The 22,536-nt window shown below is 35.6% G+C and overlaps 1 protein-coding gene across 1 annotated transcript in view; it reads left to right on the forward strand.

Moving 5' to 3' along the window:
* The window catches only part of INTU (inturned planar cell polarity protein), a 42,167-nt gene that overhangs the window by 13,743 nt on the left and 5,888 nt on the right, over positions 1 to 22,536 (forward strand). The window contains exons 3-11 of the mRNA XM_065736399.1: positions 1,606 to 1,691; positions 7,367 to 7,570; positions 11,775 to 11,893; positions 14,206 to 14,295; positions 14,887 to 14,964; positions 16,053 to 16,242; positions 19,963 to 20,016; positions 21,189 to 21,251; positions 21,901 to 22,122. Coding sequence (XP_065592471.1) covers positions 1,606 to 1,691; positions 7,367 to 7,570; positions 11,775 to 11,893; positions 14,206 to 14,295; positions 14,887 to 14,964; positions 16,053 to 16,242; positions 19,963 to 20,016; positions 21,189 to 21,251; positions 21,901 to 22,122 — 1,106 coding nt within the window. The remainder of the gene's footprint in view (positions 1 to 1,605; positions 1,692 to 7,366; positions 7,571 to 11,774; positions 11,894 to 14,205; positions 14,296 to 14,886; positions 14,965 to 16,052; positions 16,243 to 19,962; positions 20,017 to 21,188; positions 21,252 to 21,900; positions 22,123 to 22,536) is intronic.

The following is a 22,536-nucleotide window of genomic DNA, read 5'->3' on the forward strand; positions in this document are numbered from 1 at the left end:
TAAGTGTGAAGGTACATATATCTTCACTAAGTGTGCGCAGTTTGTTTGAACGCTGTTGTGGAGCAGAAGATCAGATGCCCACATTTTGTCTTTACAGTAGAATTATTTCCCTGACAGAACAGAAAGAATAAGAACTATTTTTGCTTTAAACAGTGCTCTGGATTAGTACAGGAGCAACTTAAGCTTTCTCTTCTATTTGTGAGCGATGATCTTAAGTATGTGTTATTTGAGTGTTCTTCAACAAAGAAGATAGTAGTTCTGATCATAATTACTTGTGTGAGTGCAGACTGAACAGTCCTTTCTCAATTGCTAGCTGTCAAGTCCTAGGACTCTGCCTTGAGCTCTTCTACTTGCTTTTAAATGCTCTTTTAACTTGCAACTATCCTACCTTTGAGTAGTTCTTGTTCATTAAGTCAAAACTTTACTGCACTGTGCATCTAAAATCATGGGGAGTAGGGAGAGAGCTGCTTGTACTTGAAAAAAGAAGTCCTTCATAGGAGCAATAATAATTTTTCCCACTGATCTTTCTCATCTTTCTTACCTGCTACGTTGTAAACCTGTCTTTTTGCAGAGGATGTGGTAGAATCATTAATTAACTGCAATATTTTCCCTTGCTTGAAATAGAAATTCCAGTTCTATTTTTGAAATTTATAGTTGAGTGTGTATTTTTATTTTTTAAGCTTTAATTCCTTTCTTTTTGCTTTTCTATCTGCCCTTAATTTTTTTCAAACCCTTTCTATCTGCAGGTGATTTCTTTCTGTGGGGTCCTGTTTTTTTTTTTTATTGTATTTTCAGTAATGGGGAGAGAGCTGGAGTTTAGAAAATGTGAGATGTCATTAGGTAGGAAGAACTGACAGATAAAAAGATAAAGAGGGATAAGAAGCCTCAGAACAAGGCAAGACTTTGGAAGAAAGAGAGAGGGCTAAATCATGGTGTGGCTTAAGAGACCGAGGAGATGTAGGCATTAAATGAAGTAGCCGTGATTCTGAGGAGGATGACTGACATTTCACAAGATGATTGGCTAAACTAACTGCTCACCACCACAGCAGGGTAGCTAAAGTCCATCATATGCTGTCCACGCAGTCCTTTTTTTTCCTTTCTGCTAACTCAAGAGGTCATTTAAAGCATCTGGGATTCAAAAGTTATTTAACTGGGGAATGGATGATTTTCTGCCAGTTTACTAAACTAAGCTGAGTTACTAAGTTCTCAGGAAATGGCAGCACTACTGTAAGAAGAAAGGGGAAAGGGATGATGAGGTTCTCTGTCAGATAATGATTGAAACCTCTTCTGTATATAATGGCCTCGAACTCAAGTGCACGTAGGAAGAATGAGTCAATAGGATGGACTGAAACCTGGATGGAGGGAAAAGACCTTGCCAGTTATTTTCGTAAAACAATACAAATGTGGCAGTAAGGACTTCAGAGCATTTGAGTTAATAGACCTGTTTCTAAGCATAGTGAATGTTGCAGGTAGATCTCATCTAATTAAATGTTTTAAGTTATTTATAAATGGATGCCATATTTATTTTTCTAAACAAAACACTGTTTGGCTTTGTACTGTACTGTAATGGCCTCTAATTCATGGCTTTATCTCTTTTATCTCCAGGAGATGCTCTAGTTGCTGTAAATGATGTTGATGTGAATTCTGAAAACATAGAAAGAGTTCTGTCTTGCATTCCAGGTCCTATGCAGGTACAGTTGAACATTTATTCCGAACGTCCTTTGTAAAAATAAATAGTATGTATAATCTTTTTTTTTTTTTTTTGCTCAGGAAAAGTTAATTAGGTGATCTTTCTCTTAGATGAGGAAGTTCTAGTTTGTGACCAACTTCAGCAAGATGTGCAGTCTGACAGCAGAATGTATGAAGCAAGTTATTAATGTCTAGCTTCCAAATAACTGTAAGCTGAAGAATAGTGGTGGTAGTGAATGCATACGCTGCTATTTTATTATCCCTTGGAAATAATTATGATGGAGTCAAAGAGTGAAGTGTAAAAATAATGTTTGCTTGTCATTTTGAATTTGATTACCTAGTTCATAAATAACTGGTGTATAAATACTGAGATAAAATAATTCATCAGTGTAAAGGAGTCACAAACCCTGATGTAACATGTAGAGCTATTAAAGAAATTTAAGAGTATTTAAATGGAGGTATTGATAGTTCTTGCATTTAAATAGAGAAATAGAGTGTTTAAAAGTCTTCAGCTTAAATGTTTTTAACATCTTTCAATACTGAATAGTGATTAAAATGGATACGAAACAAACAAAATAGGTGAATAATGTTTTTTCATACAAAATACTCTGCATGTAGCTTGTCTCCTACCTGAAAAATATTTTTGGAACTATAAAAAGAATTAAATAATTAAGAATTAAGACATAGAATGTAAATTACCTGCATTGTTAGTACGATAAATGTAAGTGTTTTTAGTTTACTTGGCTTAAATCCACATCCTGGTGAACAGGCAAACAAGGTAAAAGCTGTAACTCAATACAAGATGGAGGAGGTTAGAATGATAGTGTATCTCACAGTATGTCTGTAGCCCTTGGTAGCTTTACTTAGGTAGAATATATGAAGCGAAAATAAAAACGTTTTACTGTCCAGAGATAACAAAACCAAAAACTTCTATTTCTTTTTAAACGTGCTTCTGTTTGCAACATGGCGTAAGTGCTTGTAGAACTGCATCTGCACTTGCAATAAGATTGAGTACTACAATGTCAGTTTAGGAAGTTTTCCAAGATACTCAACAGTACGAAGCTTGCCTCTGCTACCAGAGTTGTGGTCAGATTTTGGCAGAGCTCCATTGCAGAAAAACCTTGTCTTGCCTGTCCTGGACCAAATAAGGAGTTGATTTAACTATTATTAAATATGGAATGATTACAAAAACAGTGATGATATAGTTTACTTAATTGTATCCTTGCTAGATTGGAGTGGGCTTGTTGCTTAAATGCAGTGCAACCCTTTGCATAGTAGTGATTTTTAACGCAGCGTTAACATTTTCACTGTCTACTGGACAAATTTACTGACAGTGCTTACTTCAACCATAGAACCATTTGTCATGTTGGCTTTCCAAAACCTTTTATTAAAGTGCAATTATTCCTTTTTTACCGTGTAATTTTAGTCAAGCTGAAAGAATGATTGCTGAAATAGACAAATAGAGAATTTAAATACATGGTTCTTTTTTTTTTGCAGTGTAGAACTCTGTGCTCATACTGCTGAAGAAACAGAGGGTTGTTGTTTCTAAGATGGTAACAAAGGCAGCTGTTACAAGCAAAATTGTGAATATCTTCTCATTCAGCACACGTTGCACGAAATGATTTCTCATTCATTGTACATTGCATACATTTTAAAAAGATGCCAATTAAAGCGCTCTTAACATCATCATGAGTTAATGAAATAAAAAGCTGAGTCACCATTCTTCTGGGTTTGTTGTAAAAAATACTGCAATTAAATTAAAAAATTACGTACCTAACTTCTCTCAGATGCAGCATTTTGCTTAACATCTCTCATTATTGTGTTACCTTTCCCAAATTTTGTTTGTATTAGCTGAGTTTTGGCAAACTCGTTTTTGAGTGTGCAGGGGCTAGAGCAGTGTGTTTACAAGGGAAGAGCATTATTTCCTATTTCCCCTCTCCCACAGCGGAACTGTTTCTGTTTGGGTGCTTGTAGGTCTCTTAGTAAGATCAGGTCCCAGTCCCAGTTAACTCATTTCAAAGTTCTTCAGCAGTCATTGAATGCAACAGGACAAAGCATACCCCTCTATCAGTGACTGAGACAGTATAGTAAAGCTATGTTCTGTGATCTGCGCAATTTTACGTTTCTGAAATCCAAATATTTGCTGCTTAATCTGACGCTGATCATTGCCCACGTGTTCTTTTCCTTCTATAGTTGTACTCGTGAATATTCATAAAGCTTGATGTTACATTTCATTTCTTAAATGCATCCGAAAAAGAAAATCAGGACCTGTTTTCAGGCAGAGTTGAACAAACTTAGTGATTTATTTTAGTCAAGCTCAGTTGATGGTATTTCTGTGCATCCCACGGAATTACTAGATACACACAGAAGACAGTTTCCCTGAGTCACTGAGATAGTACAACAAAACTAAACAAACCCCTCCCTTGTTTCATTCTGTCATCTCTTTTAAGCAGGTAACTTGTAAGCATCCAGAAAGCTACTCAAACTTATCTTTTTGGGGAGCTTTATAGGCAAACATCCTATGGAAGTTGGTCAACTTCAGAGAAGCTAAATAATGCTCAGAGTAGTGTGGTTATTTTTTTTTGTAATTTAAAGATCCAAAAAGGTGCTTCTTCAACATCTTTATTATTACTTTTATTATATAAGAATTAAAATGAGTTTCTGTGCTGTCTGACATATGGCAGTGGTGCTGGAGCTACGCATTCTTCAAGGCGAGGCTTGAAAGCAGCAGAACCTTTGAGGTGTTGAATAGCACCAGACAGAGGAGAGACTGACTAGGAATGAGATGTGCATAGAAGAATACACTTCTCTTTATTCAGATACTTAGAAGTTGCAGTAAGCTTTCTAAAAATATTCAGCTTGAGGCAGGTAGTCAGAAATCTCAGCCTGAGTTTTTAAATTATGGTTTGGCAAATCATAAGCACATGGAAAACAGCATCTTAAACAGGAAATGGCAGGCAATGCCACCAGTTCTGCCTGTAATAAAATCCATATTCTAGAGCGTACAGCTTTCTTACAGATAAACACAGAGCATGCCTTTCTGGGTCAGACCATAAATGTAACAGGAGTATTTTTCCATGTATCAACACTGAAAAATGTTCAAGTAAAAAGTATTAACAAAAAATTCAAGTATACAGGGATTCTCCCATCTTATTTGTTGATGTTCCAGCAGTCCTCCTAATAACAGCTTAGGGACTTGCTGGATCACTTTCTAGTTTGTAGCTTATTTTAATCTAGTCCTTAAAATTCCTTTGACTTCCACAGCATCCTAGAACAGTGATTTTACGTAACTGAGTTATACGTTATGTTCATTTCTGTTGGCTTTCAACCTGCTTCCTACGAAGTGATTTTAATGCCTACAGGCTCTGGTGTTAGGAATAACAGCTGTCTTCTTGTTCTTCTTATTGTTCTGTGATTTTGGAGAGCTCTGTCACATTCAACTTTTGACTCTTCTTTCCTAAGCTGAAAAAATCCCCATCTTTGTACCTCGATATTATCATCTTCATCCGTTCCTTCTTGCAATATAGTGCAATATGATAGTTTTTTGTTTGTATTTTTTTTGAGAACTCTTCTAAGTGTTGAGAGTATATACATGCTGTATATTTTTGGAATGGGATATCAATATTTTCTGTGCTTTTTCCAATTCTCCATTCTGAAGTCTTTTTTCCTGTTTTCTGTTGTATATTGACTTTTTTTTTTTAAGAGAACTGGAGTCAAAACTGTGAAAGATTTCATACTCAGTATTCATGAAAGAATTCCTCAGTTGTCATGTATTTAATTGGATCTTGTGCTCAGGACAGAGCTTCATTGTAGAAATGTAGCCTCTTGGTTTCATTCTCTTTAAGCATTTTCTAGCCTACGTGATCTTTTTCACAGCAATTTTTTAAAGGATAAATGTAGACTAGAACTTGAATGAGAGCTGCTGTATAGAATCAAATAGACTTATAACAGGAAGCGAAATTATGGTGAGAGACCTTTCTCAAAATGTAGTGACTCCTCATCTGAGTGGCGTGGCATTGCGTGCAGTGATGTGGGAGCCAGCAAGGAGGCTGCAGGAGGAAGGAGAATTACAGTTTTGTTTGGCCCAATTCATTTGAGTCTTTGCTTGGAGAGCCATATGGTTATGTCTCTTAAGACAAGACAGACTGAGATTTTTTTAGAGAGGCTGAAAGATAGACTGCAGCAAGAATGACATCTGTGCGTCATTAGAGTAGGAACTGTAGCCTAAGTGTTGTGAATAAGTTTCCACAGACAAGATGTAGTTGAAGTTAAGAGAAAGAACTCTTGAGTCTTGAGGAAATCTGCAAGAAGTTAAGCGGGATATGAAGAAAATCCTCTGAAATACATGCAGATGGATTGACGTAGAAAGAGAACTGAGTCACAGAATGCTGCAGGAGGAAATGCTCTACAACTGTGAGCGATCAAGTTACTGGGTCATAAAAAGCTGCTGCTGCTTAGCTGGATGCCGTTACTCCTCGAGTCCTGTTAGCACACTGTGCATTGAAATGAAACTGAAATGATGAGGAAAGAGCAGGGATGACTTGCCGAGAGGAAAGAGAAGTGGTAGCACGTGACAGGAGAGCATGATGGAGTACAGTGCCGTTCCAAAGAATAGAAATGAGAAGAATAAAAAAATGCTGATAGCGGCCAAAATAGGAGAGGAAAAGATTAATGAGTAGTGTTGGGAGGGAATAGAGTGGGATGGAAGAAGGCAGCATGTGACATAAATGGTGTAGCTAGAAGAGATGATGGTGGCTCATCTCTCGGATCTTGTTGGACAGGCAGTGCGTGTTTTAAAGCATTACATCTTCTTGCTGGGACTCCTCTCAAGACTTGTGTATGCACATACAGGCAATTATGAAAATATAAAAGCATCAATGTTTAAATGTACATACTGGCTCTGCTTAGGCTTTTGGATGTATTGCAACTGGAAAAAAAAACCCAAAAACTTTAATTGCACTAATCTGTAGGCTACATTGTCACTGACAGAAGTGGGATTTGGTATGTTACATTGTGTTTGAGATCTGCTAAGTCAACAAATGATTGTCAACGAATAATAAAGGTTATTTTCACATAGGCAAACAAACTTGGATAAAAACATAAGAAATGAAGAACTGAGAGTATGTCTACTTAGTTTTGCTACGCTGTATAAATTTATTTTCCTGTTTAACTGTACCTGTCAGCATGCTCAAAACACCAATGAAACGTCCACGAAAGAGCCTTGAGGATGTATAAGGACAGAAGTGCTAATATTTAGAAAGAGTCAAATTTAGTGTATGTTTAAAAATGGTGGTAATACATTTTGTGTTCAAATAAACTGAGAGCAGTAAGTATATTTTTCCATTTTCAAAGCCATGAAAATTGAGTATGAAAACACACCAAACCACATGCTTACTTAAATGGCTCACAAAGCGTATAATAGCTGGCTGTTCTTGTTAGTAATAAATGGTTATGTAGCACTGAGTGTATAATTGTTTTTCCTCATACAGCAGCAATTCTTGAATGCTTTTGTCTTGTACAGATGTTTAGAAGAATTTAGTGTTGTGTCGTGTAAGTTCTTAAAAAAATCAACTATGAGGATATCTCTTAAATGTCTCAAATGACATCCCTCTTATCTGGTGTTATAATGTAATTGTAAATGCATCATCATTCTTGCAATAATTAATTGCTTTAATAGGTAAAACTCACATTTGAGACATCGGTATTTGAGCCTGAAGGAGCCTCTCAGCAAAGGAATAAACGGGAACAGTCGAGTATGAACAACCTGGTTCGGCTTCTGTGGGGGGAAGACAGCATGGGACTTCAGCAGGCTCTACAGAGTGTTCCTCATATCGTTATGTTCCTCTCACTGAAACTGGATTCAGAAACATCTAAGGATGAGGTATGTGTCTAGCTAAGAAAAGTGAAGAGGAAGGGTAAAAACTGGTAGCAGCAAATGCTGTGCCTTTTGATATTAAAAGATGGAAAATCTTGCTGATCAATTTGAGTAATGAGAAGTCTGCCAAATGTCTGTTTTGACAGAAATAAAGCCTGAAATTTCAGGGGGGAAACAATCACTGCAGACAAACTCTAATTGGGCTTAAAGTCACTTCAGCACGGCTGGTTGTCTTGACAGAGAAAACAGACCAGGTGTTAACAGAGAAAGCAGAGGCAAAATCAGAACTTCATTATTGTCTCTCAAATGCTCTCTGTGACACGTTGAATACATGATTCAAATTGGAAGTATGAAATCTGCCTAATCAGAAGAGCCTTTTCCTCAGTGGGAGCTGTTGGCAGTCCCCACACATAATCTTACTGAACAGTCCCCTTTTGTTTAGAAATGCTAATATGCCTTTTCTCAGAAGAGTCTTGCATTGTCTGCTGTTTGCAGCCGACTGCTGATTCTTGCTTGGGCATTGTTTTCTCAGGTACCGAAGTACACTTTCGTTGTCCAATAAAATTTCCTTTCACATCTCTTTCCTTTTGTGTTCTTCAGAAAAAAATTTCCAGTCTACACGTAACCTTTTGTAAGTTTGTGTAGATGTTCCTGATGTAGCCATAGCTACAGCTGTTCTGCTCCACATGCTCAGCAGATAGAGAACAGAGTGGAGGGTTGAGCTTGGCCTGTTGCCTGATCAGAAAATGAATAGTGGCCCAAGTGCACTCTTTGGGAGTAGACATTTAGAAAAAGACCCTTGTCCCCTTCTGTACTTCTCACATTTAGCTCGTGGAACTTTAATTAAGCCATTTTGTACATATGCAACGTGACATTGTCTCTTTTTTTGAAAGATGCTAGGCTTGTGTAGAGCCTGAGATGGGCAGATGTGTGTATAATTAAGACTTAATAGGCAACCATGAATTCTGTACCTCGTAACTCTGCAGTACTTGGCTTTGCAATAGAAATCACATTCTTTTAACTCTAATACTTTCAAGGTACCCTATGCTTCTTTATATATTGCTGCTATATACTAACGCTGTGAGATTTGTTTTGCAATTCTTTCTTATTTTGTTCAAGAGACTACAGGTTTTCATACTAGACACCATCATTGGAAATTAATCTATATCAATTTCACTTACAATTTTTAGTAGCCTTCCTTCTGTGTAATCTTCATCGTGATACTGCTTCCATTAAAACACGCAGTAGCACAGTACTTTTCTTCTTTCTTATTTCCCTGTGATAAAGATGAAAAAAGCTTATTTAACAATTTATTAAATAAATTTAAGGTGCTTTATAAAAGTTGACTTAGCTGTTAGAAATACTTATTTGACCTTAAGTTCTAAGCTTGACCAAGAATCCTACATTACATGTATGGGACGGGTATGGGGCAATGGCTGTAGACGTAGACCAGCGCTTTCTTGGACACATATAATTTTCATATGAAATATTATAAAAAGAAACGAAGAAATTCAAGGTCTCTGATTCTGGTAGGTAAATAGATATGCAAGTGCTTAATGGCAATTCCTGTACTTCAGAGTAAGTGAGCAGTGCTTTCTTGGCCCCGTTATTTCTCTACTTTCTCCCAAGAAATGGGATTAAGGCTGAATGTTGAGTGGAGGTAAAAGAAGGATTATAATGCATTTGTCCTCTCCTTTCACACCATGGAAGAATTGCTTCCTGGTAAGTCTTGGCAGTTATGCAGCCCTAAATAGTCTCTGGTGTTGCGATATGCTTTGCTGGTATAACCAAGGCTTTTTTTTTTTTTTTTTTTTTTTTCTTCTTTTTTTTTTTGAACACAGTAGAAAAAGAAAGCTAACTTTTTCAGGGAATTTCTTTCATTTTCACTGGGTAAACACTAAGTGACATTTGTGCTGTAGAGGTACTATTCCAAATTTAGTTTACATTAGTTCAAGTTAACACTGAATTATTATATGCTCATGCCATCTTGCACAGTGGAGAAATACAATGATCCATCACTAAGCTTCTCTACTCACATACTAAACAAGCATGGTATGCAGATCACGTCTTTATAAACATTGGCAACTTGGGCTAGTTACTAATTCTTCCACTTGTGAGCCTTTGGCACCCAAAAATAGACTTCATGATCTCTAAGACTTGTAAGCTTTATCTAACAGTCCTTAAGGAAAACAGTGTTAGAAAGTATTTGTGATTGTGTGTGTGTCATGAGTCCCATGTGATGATGGTTTGATATTGTCTTTTATGCTTTAATTCAAAGTTATGATTATAGCATACACTGTTTGTACCAACATACTTTATGTGCACTACCAAACATTATATTATATTTTATGCATTTGAATGATGGTACCATATTTTAAAAGGAATGAAGTTCATAGTCCTTCTACACGATAGTTTTACTGTTACAAACTGTCACGTAAAAATGGGAAGTGCCTATGAAGGTAAGGTGTTAAGCTATCTTGGCTCACGAAGACAGTTGTGTTTCTTGGAGAATTTCACTCAGGTTTTGTAACTTCTAAATGAATCTTTAGGAGTGCGTAGTGTTCTTTTCCTCTTTTGTTTCTTTTCTTTTTTTTTTTTTTAATGTAAGATTTAACTCTTGTCAGTGCACTGTGAAGATTGTAGTATTTTTGCTGGTCAGCATATTTTTGACTCAGTTCCATTTCATTTGTTGTCGAGGCTGCACTGAATGGAGGAAAAAAATGCTATTAAGATTCAGCTTGAGACATAAATAAAATACTAATTTAAAAAGGAGAAATTGGTAAGTTAAAGGTTAAGCCCTTAATCTAGATGCTCTTCTCAGGTTTAGGGTGTTTGGTTTTGTGTAGGGTTTATGATTTTTTTAAAGTATGAGCTGCTTCTCATTTGGCAATTCCATTGAACTTAGGGCTACAGTGGTACTTTTCATCGTGCTCTGAGGACAGCTGATCCTCTATGGTGGTGATATGTGCTGAGCCTTACTAGTTCATTAATATATATATATGTTTCAGCTGTGACCTTTTGTTATAGTTGTCTTTTCTTTCCCTGGGAAAGTGTTCAGATAATTCTCAAATGAATTTTGTGTAAAGGACCCCATTCATAATGAGGAGAGAAAAAGAGAGAATGTTTTCTTTTAGCCCTTTGTAGTGCTATAATTGGAAAATGGTGGGTTGTTTTTTTTTCCTGCTGAGGGATTGGTTTGAGAAAAAAATGCTCGTTACTAATAGCTGTTTGAAAATAAAGTTAATTAGATTGGATAAGAATGAAGAGTTTGCCAGGTCTGTCTACAATGAAACATTAATTTAATCTTGATGAAGGAAAATCTAACGGGTATTGGCACTGAGCAATAAAATAGCTAAGTTAATCACATCAGGGTTTCTTTTGTGTAGAAGAATAATTCAGTGTTCTCATTGCATTGGATGGGCTGAATATAACATATCGTGATTTGGCAGAAAGCAAAACTGTGGAGAATCATACATTTGCTTATTAATGTTCTGTTGTTATGGCTCCTGAAGTAATTAATATACTATTTCAGAACATGCTTAAGTAACTTTTTTGTTAAAAGAGTCAATAAGAAAAATACAAATAAGTGTCACAAACATTCATCCTCACTGATCTTCAGTTTCAAGCTGACCTTTCTATGAGCATGCCAACAAATACAGTCAGAGGTTTGGTGGTTAAATTGGTTTATGGTGTGTACGTGATTTGAACATACACCAAAGTGTTATGTTTTGTTGTGCACATAGTGTGAATAGGTAGGGACAGGGAGAGATCTGAGTCATTGTGTTCTTTTTGTTTTTAAAGAGCTGTCTGTTTGATGGGCAATGTGGCTCTTAAATCAAAGCTTTGAAAGAAACAAACAAATGTTTGCAGTCTCTTGGAATCAGATTTGTTAACAGAGTACATAAAGCTGTAAAACCAGTGGCCCAATCGTTTGTCATTTCCTGTTTCTCCATACAATACTGATTCAAAAGAAGTCCTACTTTTCCTTAAAACGGTAGTTAAATAGTCAGAAACGTTTGCTTGTATTTTCGAACTTTGCAGTATGCCTGTGTAGATCACGGCTTGTTTTGATACTGTGCGAAAGTATATGATAAAAGCTTTCATGTTTAAAAATAAAAATTGATGCCAGAAAAAATCTTTTTTTTTTCCTGGTTTTGTTTTTGTTTCTTTGTTTTCACTTTCCTTAACTAACAGTTAACTTTGTTCACAGCAAGAAATTCTTTATCAGTACCCCATATCAGAAGCATCCCAAAAGCTCAAAAATGTGAGGGGAATATTTCTCACTCTGTCTGACATAATGGAAAGTGTTACTGGCGCCCAGATTCTCAGGTAAAAATCGTTGAAATTTTATGTGTTACTTCTCTTATTATTTGAAATGTACATGTACAGAAAAATGCACGTGGGTCATGCAGCCAGGCCTAGACAAAACAAGAACATCAATGTACCTTGAACTGGGGCAGTGTTTTTGTCATAGGTAACAGTGTTTAGGATTTTTAGTTCAGTATAACATATTTTATTTTATCAGATCCCTTCATAGATCTCTTAAAACATTCTTAAATAAACTTTAAACTTCAATTGTTTGGCACTGTGCATTGGCAAACTGAAAATTCTGCAACAGCTTCAATCAAATTAATAAACTAATACTTAAATATGTATTTCACTTAATGAGCATCTGCACCTTTAAAATTCACTTCACATTTTATTTGGAACACCATAAAATATTTTTGTATCCACAGACCAGAACTGTGGTTAGAATTCTGATACAAATAGCTCTGAGCTTTTTGGAGGTGGGTAGAGGTGGTGGAAATATGTCAAGAGGTCATTACATACTTGAAGGCAGACAATTTTCAGATGGAATAATTAGGAGTGAGGTAGCATCTTTAATTTCACACTTAATTCACTGAGAATTTATATGTCAGCTTACATCTCCTGCGTGCTTGGGTCACAATTCCCTTCTGCACAGCACTGCCTTTCACATCACACAAGTCATGAATAGTTAATTTTGTTGTTGTTGTTGTTCTTTTTTTTTTTTTAAAGAACCAACTGTTAGTGGGATTCCAAGCCCAAGAATTTTGGTTCAAGAAGGATGAAGGCAGTACAAATAGTGAAAAATACTGCCAAGAATATAGAACTTGTTGAAAGGCAGAAAGTCTCTTTCTTAGCTTTAGGTTGTTTTCCACTGATACTTTTTTTCTTGAAAAGGCATTCTTAAATTGTTTTGAAATGCTTTTTAACATAACAGAAAATCCTCAGCGCTCCTCTTCTGTAGTAGAGAAAGTTATGATAACTGCTCAAGTATTATGTATCGTTTGAGATGTGTTTGTTTGTTGTTAATTGAGTTGTAAGTTCTATTACTTATTTTGCTTGGAAAGGTCCTTGAAGGATAAAAATTTTCTGGAGTCCTATGGAAATAGTTGGGAATTTCATAACTAATGAAATGATGGTGTTATGGTTTATTCAGTTCCATCAATTTCTTCAGTATGAGTGAGTCAGTGGAACAACTTAATCACAGAGTCATTTATTTAAGCTTAAAGTTTCATGTCTTCTACTTTGCATCAGTGTTGTGTTAGTTATTTAAATATTCTTAGATCATACTAAGAAAAGTCAGGAGTAGAAATCAGCGCTTTTTCATTTTAGTAATTTTTCTAGATGGTCTGTAAAACAACTAGCTCTAATATGTAGTAAGTCTGTTTCAAACTCCCATTGTAATAGCAACTAACTAGTACCAGTACATTTCTTTTTCACTCATAGGGATCCTTAGTGTTGGACAGAGATGATTATAACTTAATTTACGAATGAGGAACTGAGTTACAGAATCTGTGTTCATAGTTGCACAAGTTGAAAAATGAATTCTAGTTCTGGTCCTAGCTGAGTACTTAAACAAGAAATTTAGTGTTGGAAACGTTTACGGACCTTGTTTTTTAGCAGAAACCATTGATAATTACATTCAATTTGTAATTACATTCAATTTGTTTATCTATTGTATAATATATTACTGCTGACTGGAACTCTAGGTTTAATTCTGTTTGTGCTCTAATCTACTCGGTAGCTCAAATGGGTTTGTTCTAACTTTCTGGGGGTGATGAGCTTTGTAGGGCAATTTCTGTTACAGGGAGACAGCACAGCAGTTAAAACTTGTCCCGCAGATAATAGGTCCTAATAGCTCTTGGGCTTGCTGTCAAAATCTACCTGTGGGGTCTTATTTTAAAAACCTTTTGTGAGTAAACACTGTCTTCAGATCCTTCATCTCAGTGTGACCTGAAATGGCATTTCACTTTCTAAATTAAATGTACTAAAAGACGGGCAAGGGCATAACAGGAAGACCTTTAGGGGGCATCTGGATTAGTTCTTGGAGGAAAAGCGTGCTGTTTCAGTAATGGTTGTTCCTTCTTCATACTTGTACTTGAAAATGTTGTTACTAGTTAGGTGTCCTCATACTTGGAGTAGAAGTCAGAGGGTCAGGTTTTCTAATAATTAATGTAATTATCTAGATCAGTTGCATGCATATTATTTTACATGATTATAAGATTTTGTATATGTAACACATACATTCCAACTTGGAAGGTGATTTTAAACAATTCCTTTTTTTTTTTTTTAATTTCATCATGCTAACAGAAGTACTTCTGGCTTCATTTTTCTAGTTCGTCCCTTTTCTTATGCGAAAAACTAGTTCAAGTTGTTTACTGGAAAGAATGTGACAAATTGCTTGTGATTGGCCTTCCTGAAGAAAAGTGAGTTTTAAATACAATACTTTATTTTCTTTCTTTTTTTTTTTTTTATATTTTTCTCAAATTCCTCAGATTGTACTGTTCTGATATCAAAGAACAAGAAAGGGGGAAGGATTACTATGTATTCTTCTTACTTAAGTTAGATTTTATAGCTGAGATCCCACTGTTCGGATTGACTTTGCTCGTGTTTTTTAGATACCTCTCATTACAATTTCTTCTTCATTGGCTATGGAGGGCATGCAGTCTTAACAGATCTCAAATAGGTGTAAGCTGTAACAGTTACTTTCAGTGTTTTGTAAAGATGTGTCTTGATTAGAGACTACTGAGTAACAGTAGTAGTAGTACGTATTAATGTGTTCTAGAAGTCAAGAAATTCTGAGTATTTTCTTCCATCTTTGCTACTATGTCTGTGTGGCCATGGGCAAGTTCCTCAAAGGAAACTTCTCACACAGTCTTATGAAGTAATTTTTGTTTGCGAGTATATCACTGGTTGTGGAGACTCTTCAGAAGATGCCTGTGTGCATTCACAGTAGTTAAAGATGTTATAAACATAAGGAAACATTTTATTTTTATTATTATTATTTTGTATTTTAGTGTGCCACTTACTCAGCTTAGGAACATGATTGAAGATGTTGTCAGGACCTTAAAATTTATGTATGGCTCTTTAGACAGGTGAGTTGTTTCAAAAGTCTTTTCAGTCTCTAGTTTTTAACTGATGCTCATGGAAAAAGAACATTATTTTTAATATTTACATTGATTTTTTCTTTTTGCCTGTTCTCTCACCTTTGCGCAAAACCAGGATTCTGTTCTTCTTAACCTTTTGTTTTACTCTTAACACTGGTAAGACTTTAGAAATAGTCTTTTTTACTTCAGAAAACATCTTGATTAGGTTAAGTCATTCACGTAACCAAAGTCACTCTAGATGTCAACAGCACTCTGCAAATGTATTAAACCACTGTCTGCAAAACGTATATATGAATCACAGTGTTACATCTGTACTAAAATAAACACTCTGGACTTCTCAACTTTATTTGGCAGAGTGAATATCCTTCTCTATATTTGGAAATTACCCAGAAAAATTTCAGTTTGACTGTAACCTAAATAAAATTGCCAAGGTGGGCTATTCATGTGCTTACATTCACCTCAGGATTGAAGTGTATATGCCACGGAGAAAATCCTAGTGTTCCTATGGCTTTTGTGCTGTTCAGAAAAATGTTTTAGACAAAATGATTTCACATAATGTCAAGTCTTAGCTTTTCCTCATAGCATTTTTAACAAGGAGCATCTTATATTTGTTATACATGCAGCTATTTAAATGCATCTCAGAACAAGTTTAGCTTTCAGCATGGAGGGTAAAGTAGTTGATTTTCCTGTAAGTATAGGAGACCACTAGCAATAATAGAATTTTTTGTATCTTCTGAAGAAAATAGTCATATAGCACAGTGATCTATAACACACAAAACTAGTTAAATAAATTATTAAAATAAAGAAAAAGAATAATCTGATCATTTTTTTAAATATGAAGCTGATCATTGCCTCATCTTAAGTTGCTCCAGTAGTACTCTACTGCTTTCAGCAAGGCCATTTCTTCTTTGTATGTACGTACTGTCTGAGTATTAGTATAGCGTTTGTTTAAAATGAATGTTAAAAAATCCAAATGTAGGACCATGATGCAAAGAGGCTTCGACAGCACAGAGGGTTATATAAACAAGCTACAAGTTTCTAGATGATATTTTAACTTGCAGTTCATGTTTGTTCAGTGCTTTTTGCCAGGTGGAGCATGTTTCTCGTCTGGATCATTTTTTCAACCTGTTCTTCCAGCGAGCACTTCAGCCTGCAAGACTCAACTCAAATGCCAGCCCCAGTGCTCAACACTACGCTACCTGCAGTGCATTATTCTTAGACAGTCTCCCAGGCTTGCGCTGGCTGACCTTGCCTCAGGAAATCAAGGTGATCTTGTTTTCAGATCTCTTTGTCTAAGACAAGCCAGAAAACTGACACAGGTCTTGCATCTTTTGTTGGCATTGTATAGTTGAAACGTAGACTGCCTGTTTTCCTACAGGACCCTTTGCTTACTTTTAGAGCTATGCCAGCGTTTACCTTGAAAACAGAATGCTATTACATATGTAGTTCAATGACTTCAGAGTTACCTAGGAAGAGCATGATGATAAAGCAATTAAGATTACTTCAGTCTATCTATACATAACTAATAATATATGTCATAAGGAAAGCAAGTCCTGGTATGTAGCTTTATGTTTGATTCTCATCATTTATGTACTTTCAAAAATACATTAAAAATTAATTTTAGTAGTAAAAATACTAGTACTATAGATAAAATAATACTACGGAAGCTCATGTGTAACTTGCTATTTAGAAGACAGTCTTTTATCAATGTATTGAGTTATGCAAAGAGAACAGGATGCAATCATCAAAGAATGTAGAATACTGGTGTGAAATGACATTTAGGACAAATGCTGGTAATTGTGGCTTACATGCACAAAGTTACTCTAGTCTTTTGCTTTTTATATTTTCAGTTAATTCTGAACTCAAATGTTTTAATAACATAACTATGCATGTATTTGTTTAGAAAGGAACCGAAAGACTTCTGGGAACTCCTTCGCAGTTCATTTATTTTTTTCTGTTTCCGTGCTAAAGTTTGCTTTAATGTGATTTAGTATCACTACCTTAAGGTTATGTTTTCTACGGAGAGCATTGGTAGAACATAATTGATCTCACAGTAGGTTCAGACGTAGATAATAAGGTCTTGCTGGGTGCAGTTGGCTGCTGTGTTTTCAGATATGCTTCGAGTACAGAAGTTAATCTGTACTTGGAAAACGTGGAAATGGATTAATGATTGCTTCTGTGTTGTCATTTTCTGTATGAGCAGGGTTCTGCTTTATGCTTCCCCAGTCAAAAACAGAGCCGTAGACTACTCTAAAAATAGAGAATTGATAATGAAATCTAAAAGCCATCTTCTTGCTGAACCACGTAGTCAGTATATGAACGAATCTCAGTTCTGTACCTTTTCTAGGCTATATACAGCAAACCACTGGTTACAGGGGAAGAGAGACTTACATATGTTGGCTGTAGATTAGGAAGTAAAACTTTAGAAGCTTTTCGGAGTACGCTACTCCTGAAGTGCAGCATTTAACTTCCTCATTGTAATCTTATTAACTTTACAAGTGACTTTTGTGATTCTTTGTTATTTCAGTCTTTTTTGCTCCTACTTGCTGTAAGTATAAAATCTGATGCAGAGAAGAAGTTTCTACTTCAGAATGCTCATTACCCAAGTTGGTGGTTAGAAGTAGTTTTGGAGGTGTTCTTTATGTAATTATGTAGTATGATACTAGTTCTGAATTGCTAAGGCCACTGGATCTCTTAATTTCCTACAAGTTGCAGCTGTATGATGGAAATTAGGTCTCTTAATACTTTGGGAGAGCATTTCGAGAAATTGAGGATTTTTTTCTACATCGTGTGTAGTAGCATCAGTGTAACTCCCCTCATGTTCCTAATGATGAAGCTGTTCCTGATGCACTATATTTCTTAACTGTTTCCAGAGATTTTTCTGAATCAGGTTAAACGTTCGTATATTCCATGCAGCTACTATTTTTCTGTTAGTATGAAGACTTGAGGTAGCACCCATCTCATCTTCTCTTACACCTAAGATATAAGTTACTACAGCTGAAGTGCTAATCTTGATCTCCTTCTGTTATTAGGGGGAAAAATCTGGCAATTCAACTGATCTACTCTAGCTTTTTGCTTTGGTATTAAATAATGTCTTAGGACTCCAATGCGGCGCGGGACTCACCTGCATCAATTATGAAGCCTGAATTGAAAAGTCTAGCTCAAAAAGGCACTTCTATGCTGTAGGTATCGTTCAAGGACCTAAACATATGACTGGACAGGGCATTGCTATGATCCTTAATGAGACGGGTGCCTTTTAAAACTGGATCACTTTTTCTATTTAGAACAATCATGTCATATAAAAACTCTTAACATCTATTTAGGTTCCCGTTGACAAAATATCTTTCTGCACAGTGCACGCGCTGTAATAGCCTAAGGGAGTGAAAGAATGCTTCACTACGTTTTCATTTTCTGTCCTTCAGTGAATATTAGTGAATCTAGGAATTGTTTCTGCCATCATGATGTTTAAATATTTTCCACTCTGTAATTACAAAATTCCTTTCCATTTTATGTGAAGAGCTGTTTGCATATCATACTTAAATGTAGGGGAGAATTCTAGTCAGACATTTGCTTTTGTAATATTTGTTTGAGTGACAGAAGTGCATGGTTTTTGAGCATCTCAGTAAAATTGTTTTCATCTCATTATCCCAGTTATATCTGCTATCCAAGTGAAAAATTGTGAGGTGTGCCCTTAGTCTTGTAACACACACCCATACACTCTCTTGCAAAATCCATACTCCACAACTGAGGAGGTTAAAGCGTTTATGCAGTTCATAGTTGTAAAATATAGTTAGTCAGCACTGTAATGTGTGTTAGAAATGTAACTCAGCACACCTCTATCATCACTTTTTTTTCCTATCAAGAAAATGATTTTTTTGTACTATATGTTGGTGAACCTTTCTTTTCCTCCATGCTTTTATTCTTCTTTCTCGCATTTCTTCAGAGACAGACTTTAATGCTTCAATCTCTATTTTAGCTTGCAGGTTGTTTGCTTTCTTATAAAATTACAGGGTTTTAGAGGGTTTTGCAAAACTTATTTTAATATGTGTGATATGAACATGGGTTTCCAAAATTATCTTTGGTCATCCACATCTGCAAGACTTTTCTAGACAAAGTTTTCTAGACAAAGAGGAAATTTCTGGTAGATAAATTTAGTGAGGGTTTTTTTTATTTGTGTATTCTTTGGAGAATACAAATGTCAGTTATTTTGGGCAGAAAGCCATTTACATCTTAAGTGAAGAAAAAGCTGAGATGCTGGTTACTTGTTGACTGCCAACTGTGTAGTTGACATTTCTGTTTGTGAAACTGGCCGTATTTCAATTAGAGTCAGCTTGTTTAAACAGCCCAGGGTGCTTGTCATGGTCGGTTGTAGGTTGTTTTCGTTAGTAGCACATTTGTGTCATGGACTTCAGCAGCTACGGACATGTTCTGTAAAGCAGTGTATTTTTAGAAAAACTTGAATTCACCAACAGCTCCTGCATGAAGTGAAATACACCAGTGTAAAGCAGTTTCAGCAGAACAAACATCATGTGTGAGAACATTTGGGAAATTTCCATAGAGATAAAAAAAACAAATCCACTGTGGAGAAAGATTTTTCTGAAAACTCAGCTGGATACAGTAGCTTGCCAGATCTCAGTGTTGTCTCTTGCCTTCAAGGAGTGGTCTCTAGTCCTCATGTTTTAAAACATGCTTTAACTAAGTGTGACATCTCCTTCATACACAGCACAGTGCGTTCAGGAGGCATACAGGAAGAGAAATTTCATTTCCAAGAAGAGGGAAACACTTAGCAATTGAATGTTTTTTCTGATGAATTGAGGTGTTCTCAATATTTGTTATTGCTGTTAAAAAGCATGTGCGTTTCTGTCCATTCCCCTTCGTCCTTGTGAATTCTAATCCTCTAAGATTAGCAAGATAAAGTAAATTATGAATTTACTGTAAATTACTGTGTTGATAGCCTCTATTAAAATGTACTGCTTAATATTTCAGATGGAAATTGACACGGCACTGAGCGATCTTGAAGCAGCTGATTTTGCTGAACTGGTAAATATTTACTTTTGTTGTTTGCATTGCACAGCACTTCTTTGCCTTCCCCATATTCAGTAACTTAAGAAATGCACCAGTTACTCAGCCACGCTTTGTAATCAAGTGGGATTCAAAGCAAAAGTATGCTTTGTTATTCCTGTTTTAAGATAGATTAATGTTACCTGCTTCCTTTGTCCTGAATTTTTCTCAGTGCTTACCATGTTATCGTCCTCTAGCACTATTCACTGAATAAACATGGTTCACTGTAATTTAAGTCTACAGGCTGTCTGTAAGGACACTTCTAATCTCAACAGAGTTGGTTTTTTTTGGTTGTTTGTCTTCTTTTTATGTATAAGCACCTGTCTCCTCCCCAAGTAATTGTAAATAAAACAGAAAATTTCAGTAAAGCACTGAGAACTTACCAGTTTAAATAAAGCGATTACAAGTCATACAGGATCTTAAAGGAGAAGACAGTAATTTACTTGAGCATATGCTTTCTACCTGCTGTACAGGGTGGCGAGATGTAAATGTACTAAAATCTTGTTCAGATAATTAATGTTAGAGCTATGAATACCATTTAGACAGACATATAGTCAGTCTTCCAAAACAAAATAAAAAATGGTACCAGGCTGGGTGAATAGTTTCAGAAGGGCATGTTTCCAAATTGTACTTTATTGCGAATAAATTGATCACACCCAATAATTTAAAAAACTCTATATCCATATATAAAGTTAGTCTTACTACACTGAGAGCAACGGGCATCTAAACTAAAAGATTAACGAGTAGGCATATTTGGGGTAGAAGTGCAAAACACTGTATTAAAAATGCTTTGACTTGGAAGTTTTGCTCTAGGAGGGCCTCTGGTGTCAGTGGTTACGCTTCAGTTTGCTGTAAAATCTGTAGGTCTTAAAAAGTTTGTTTATGGACAAGTAGGCACTGAATGGGAAATCTGAGCATCTTATTTTAAGCTGAAAACTATAGTGACATGAAAATTTATAATGTAGGTTAAAACTTCCTATTTCACTTAACTGTTCAAAATACTCTTAATACTGCCATTCTGATGCCCTGTTGATATAAGTGGACAGAAATGGAAATATTAAATAATGATGATAGACTGCAATTAGTTCACTAGTATTCACTTTGTAAAATAAAAATAAGTCGGAACTAAAAATTGGTGCTTTTGTTCACAGTCTGAAGACTACTACAACATGAGAAGATTATATATGATTGTGGGCTCCTGTCTCTTCTACAAGGTAGTACTACTGACTAAGGCCTAGAGGTTAGGAAAATTAAACATTTAAAACTCCAGTCATGCAGTAACTCTTTTCAGAACCTCACAAATAAGGTAAACATATGTTTGCTTTAAACATGTAATTGTAATAACAGGTCAAAAACGCTACAACAAAAATATCATAAAGTGGTACATCCTGTATGATCAATAAGACCAAAATATTTTATTGAAGCTGTCTTATGGAAATTCTGTTGCAAGTGATGTAAGAATCAAAGAAAGACAGTAATATGATATTAAAGATTCACTTGAATTGATTCGGTATGATATTCTAACAGGATTTTTCTTTGTATTGCCATTATTTAATAACCAGTCGTCTATCCTTGATCTGCCTTCAAATCAATGATTTGACAAACTATATTGACTGCTTTTTCATTTTGGCCTTATTTGTAAATTTATCTACTTTATTAAATGTAAGTAGTGTATTTGACAGTGTACAGATAGAGAAAGGTAACACCCTTTGCTTTAAGGAAACTAACTGTCATGCAGTCGATAGTTATTCCAGTAGCACTGTGAAAGTTAACTGTCAGCACAGTTCGGTTTTGGGTTTGTTTGTTTGTTTGTTGTCAACAAGTTTCTTACTGAATACACTTCCTTTTCTGTGTTCAATTAAGGGTTACTTGATTGGCAATCACTTGCCAAAGGAAGATCTCATTGATATAGGTTTATATAGCCAGCACTATTGTCTGTTACCCTTGGCAGCAGAACAGAAGATGGGTCATTTAGTGATATGGCGGGAAGTATTTCCACAGCACCATATCCAGCCATGTGAAGTGTCAGATTTCACAGGATACAGTGAACCTGAAGCAAGATACTTTTTATTGATAGTTGGCTTGGTAAGTAAGCATTTCCCTGCTATGTAAGCCCCTTCTTGTATACTCTATTTTATCATTATGTTTTGTCTGATGTTCAGCAAGATCATAAATGTCCATGTGTTAATGCAGTAATTTTAGAAAATATTCGTATTCCCATCTGTTTCATAAGATATAATTTCTTAGGTAGCAGAATTCTTTTTATCTTGTTTCTTTTATACTTTTCCACTTCAGTTGAAAATGATTTACTTCAATGATCCTGTGTTTTCAGATAACTCACTGAAGAAATGTTTTTTTTAAATGCATGGTGTTTTTTGTCTAATATCCAGTGAATATGTAAATCATGGCTTTCATTTGCATGAAAACTTAGGTAATGTTGAAGGAAAAGAAAAAAACCGCTTTGGGGTGACGGAAGGGCTCTTGAATATACTGCTGGTT

This window comes from Cyrtonyx montezumae, unplaced genomic scaffold (genome assembly GCF_038088225.1).
Source record: "Cyrtonyx montezumae isolate F1298 unplaced genomic scaffold, pur_monq_1.0 scaffold_2, whole genome shotgun sequence".
Lineage (NCBI taxonomy): Eukaryota > Metazoa > Chordata > Aves > Galliformes > Odontophoridae > Cyrtonyx > Cyrtonyx montezumae.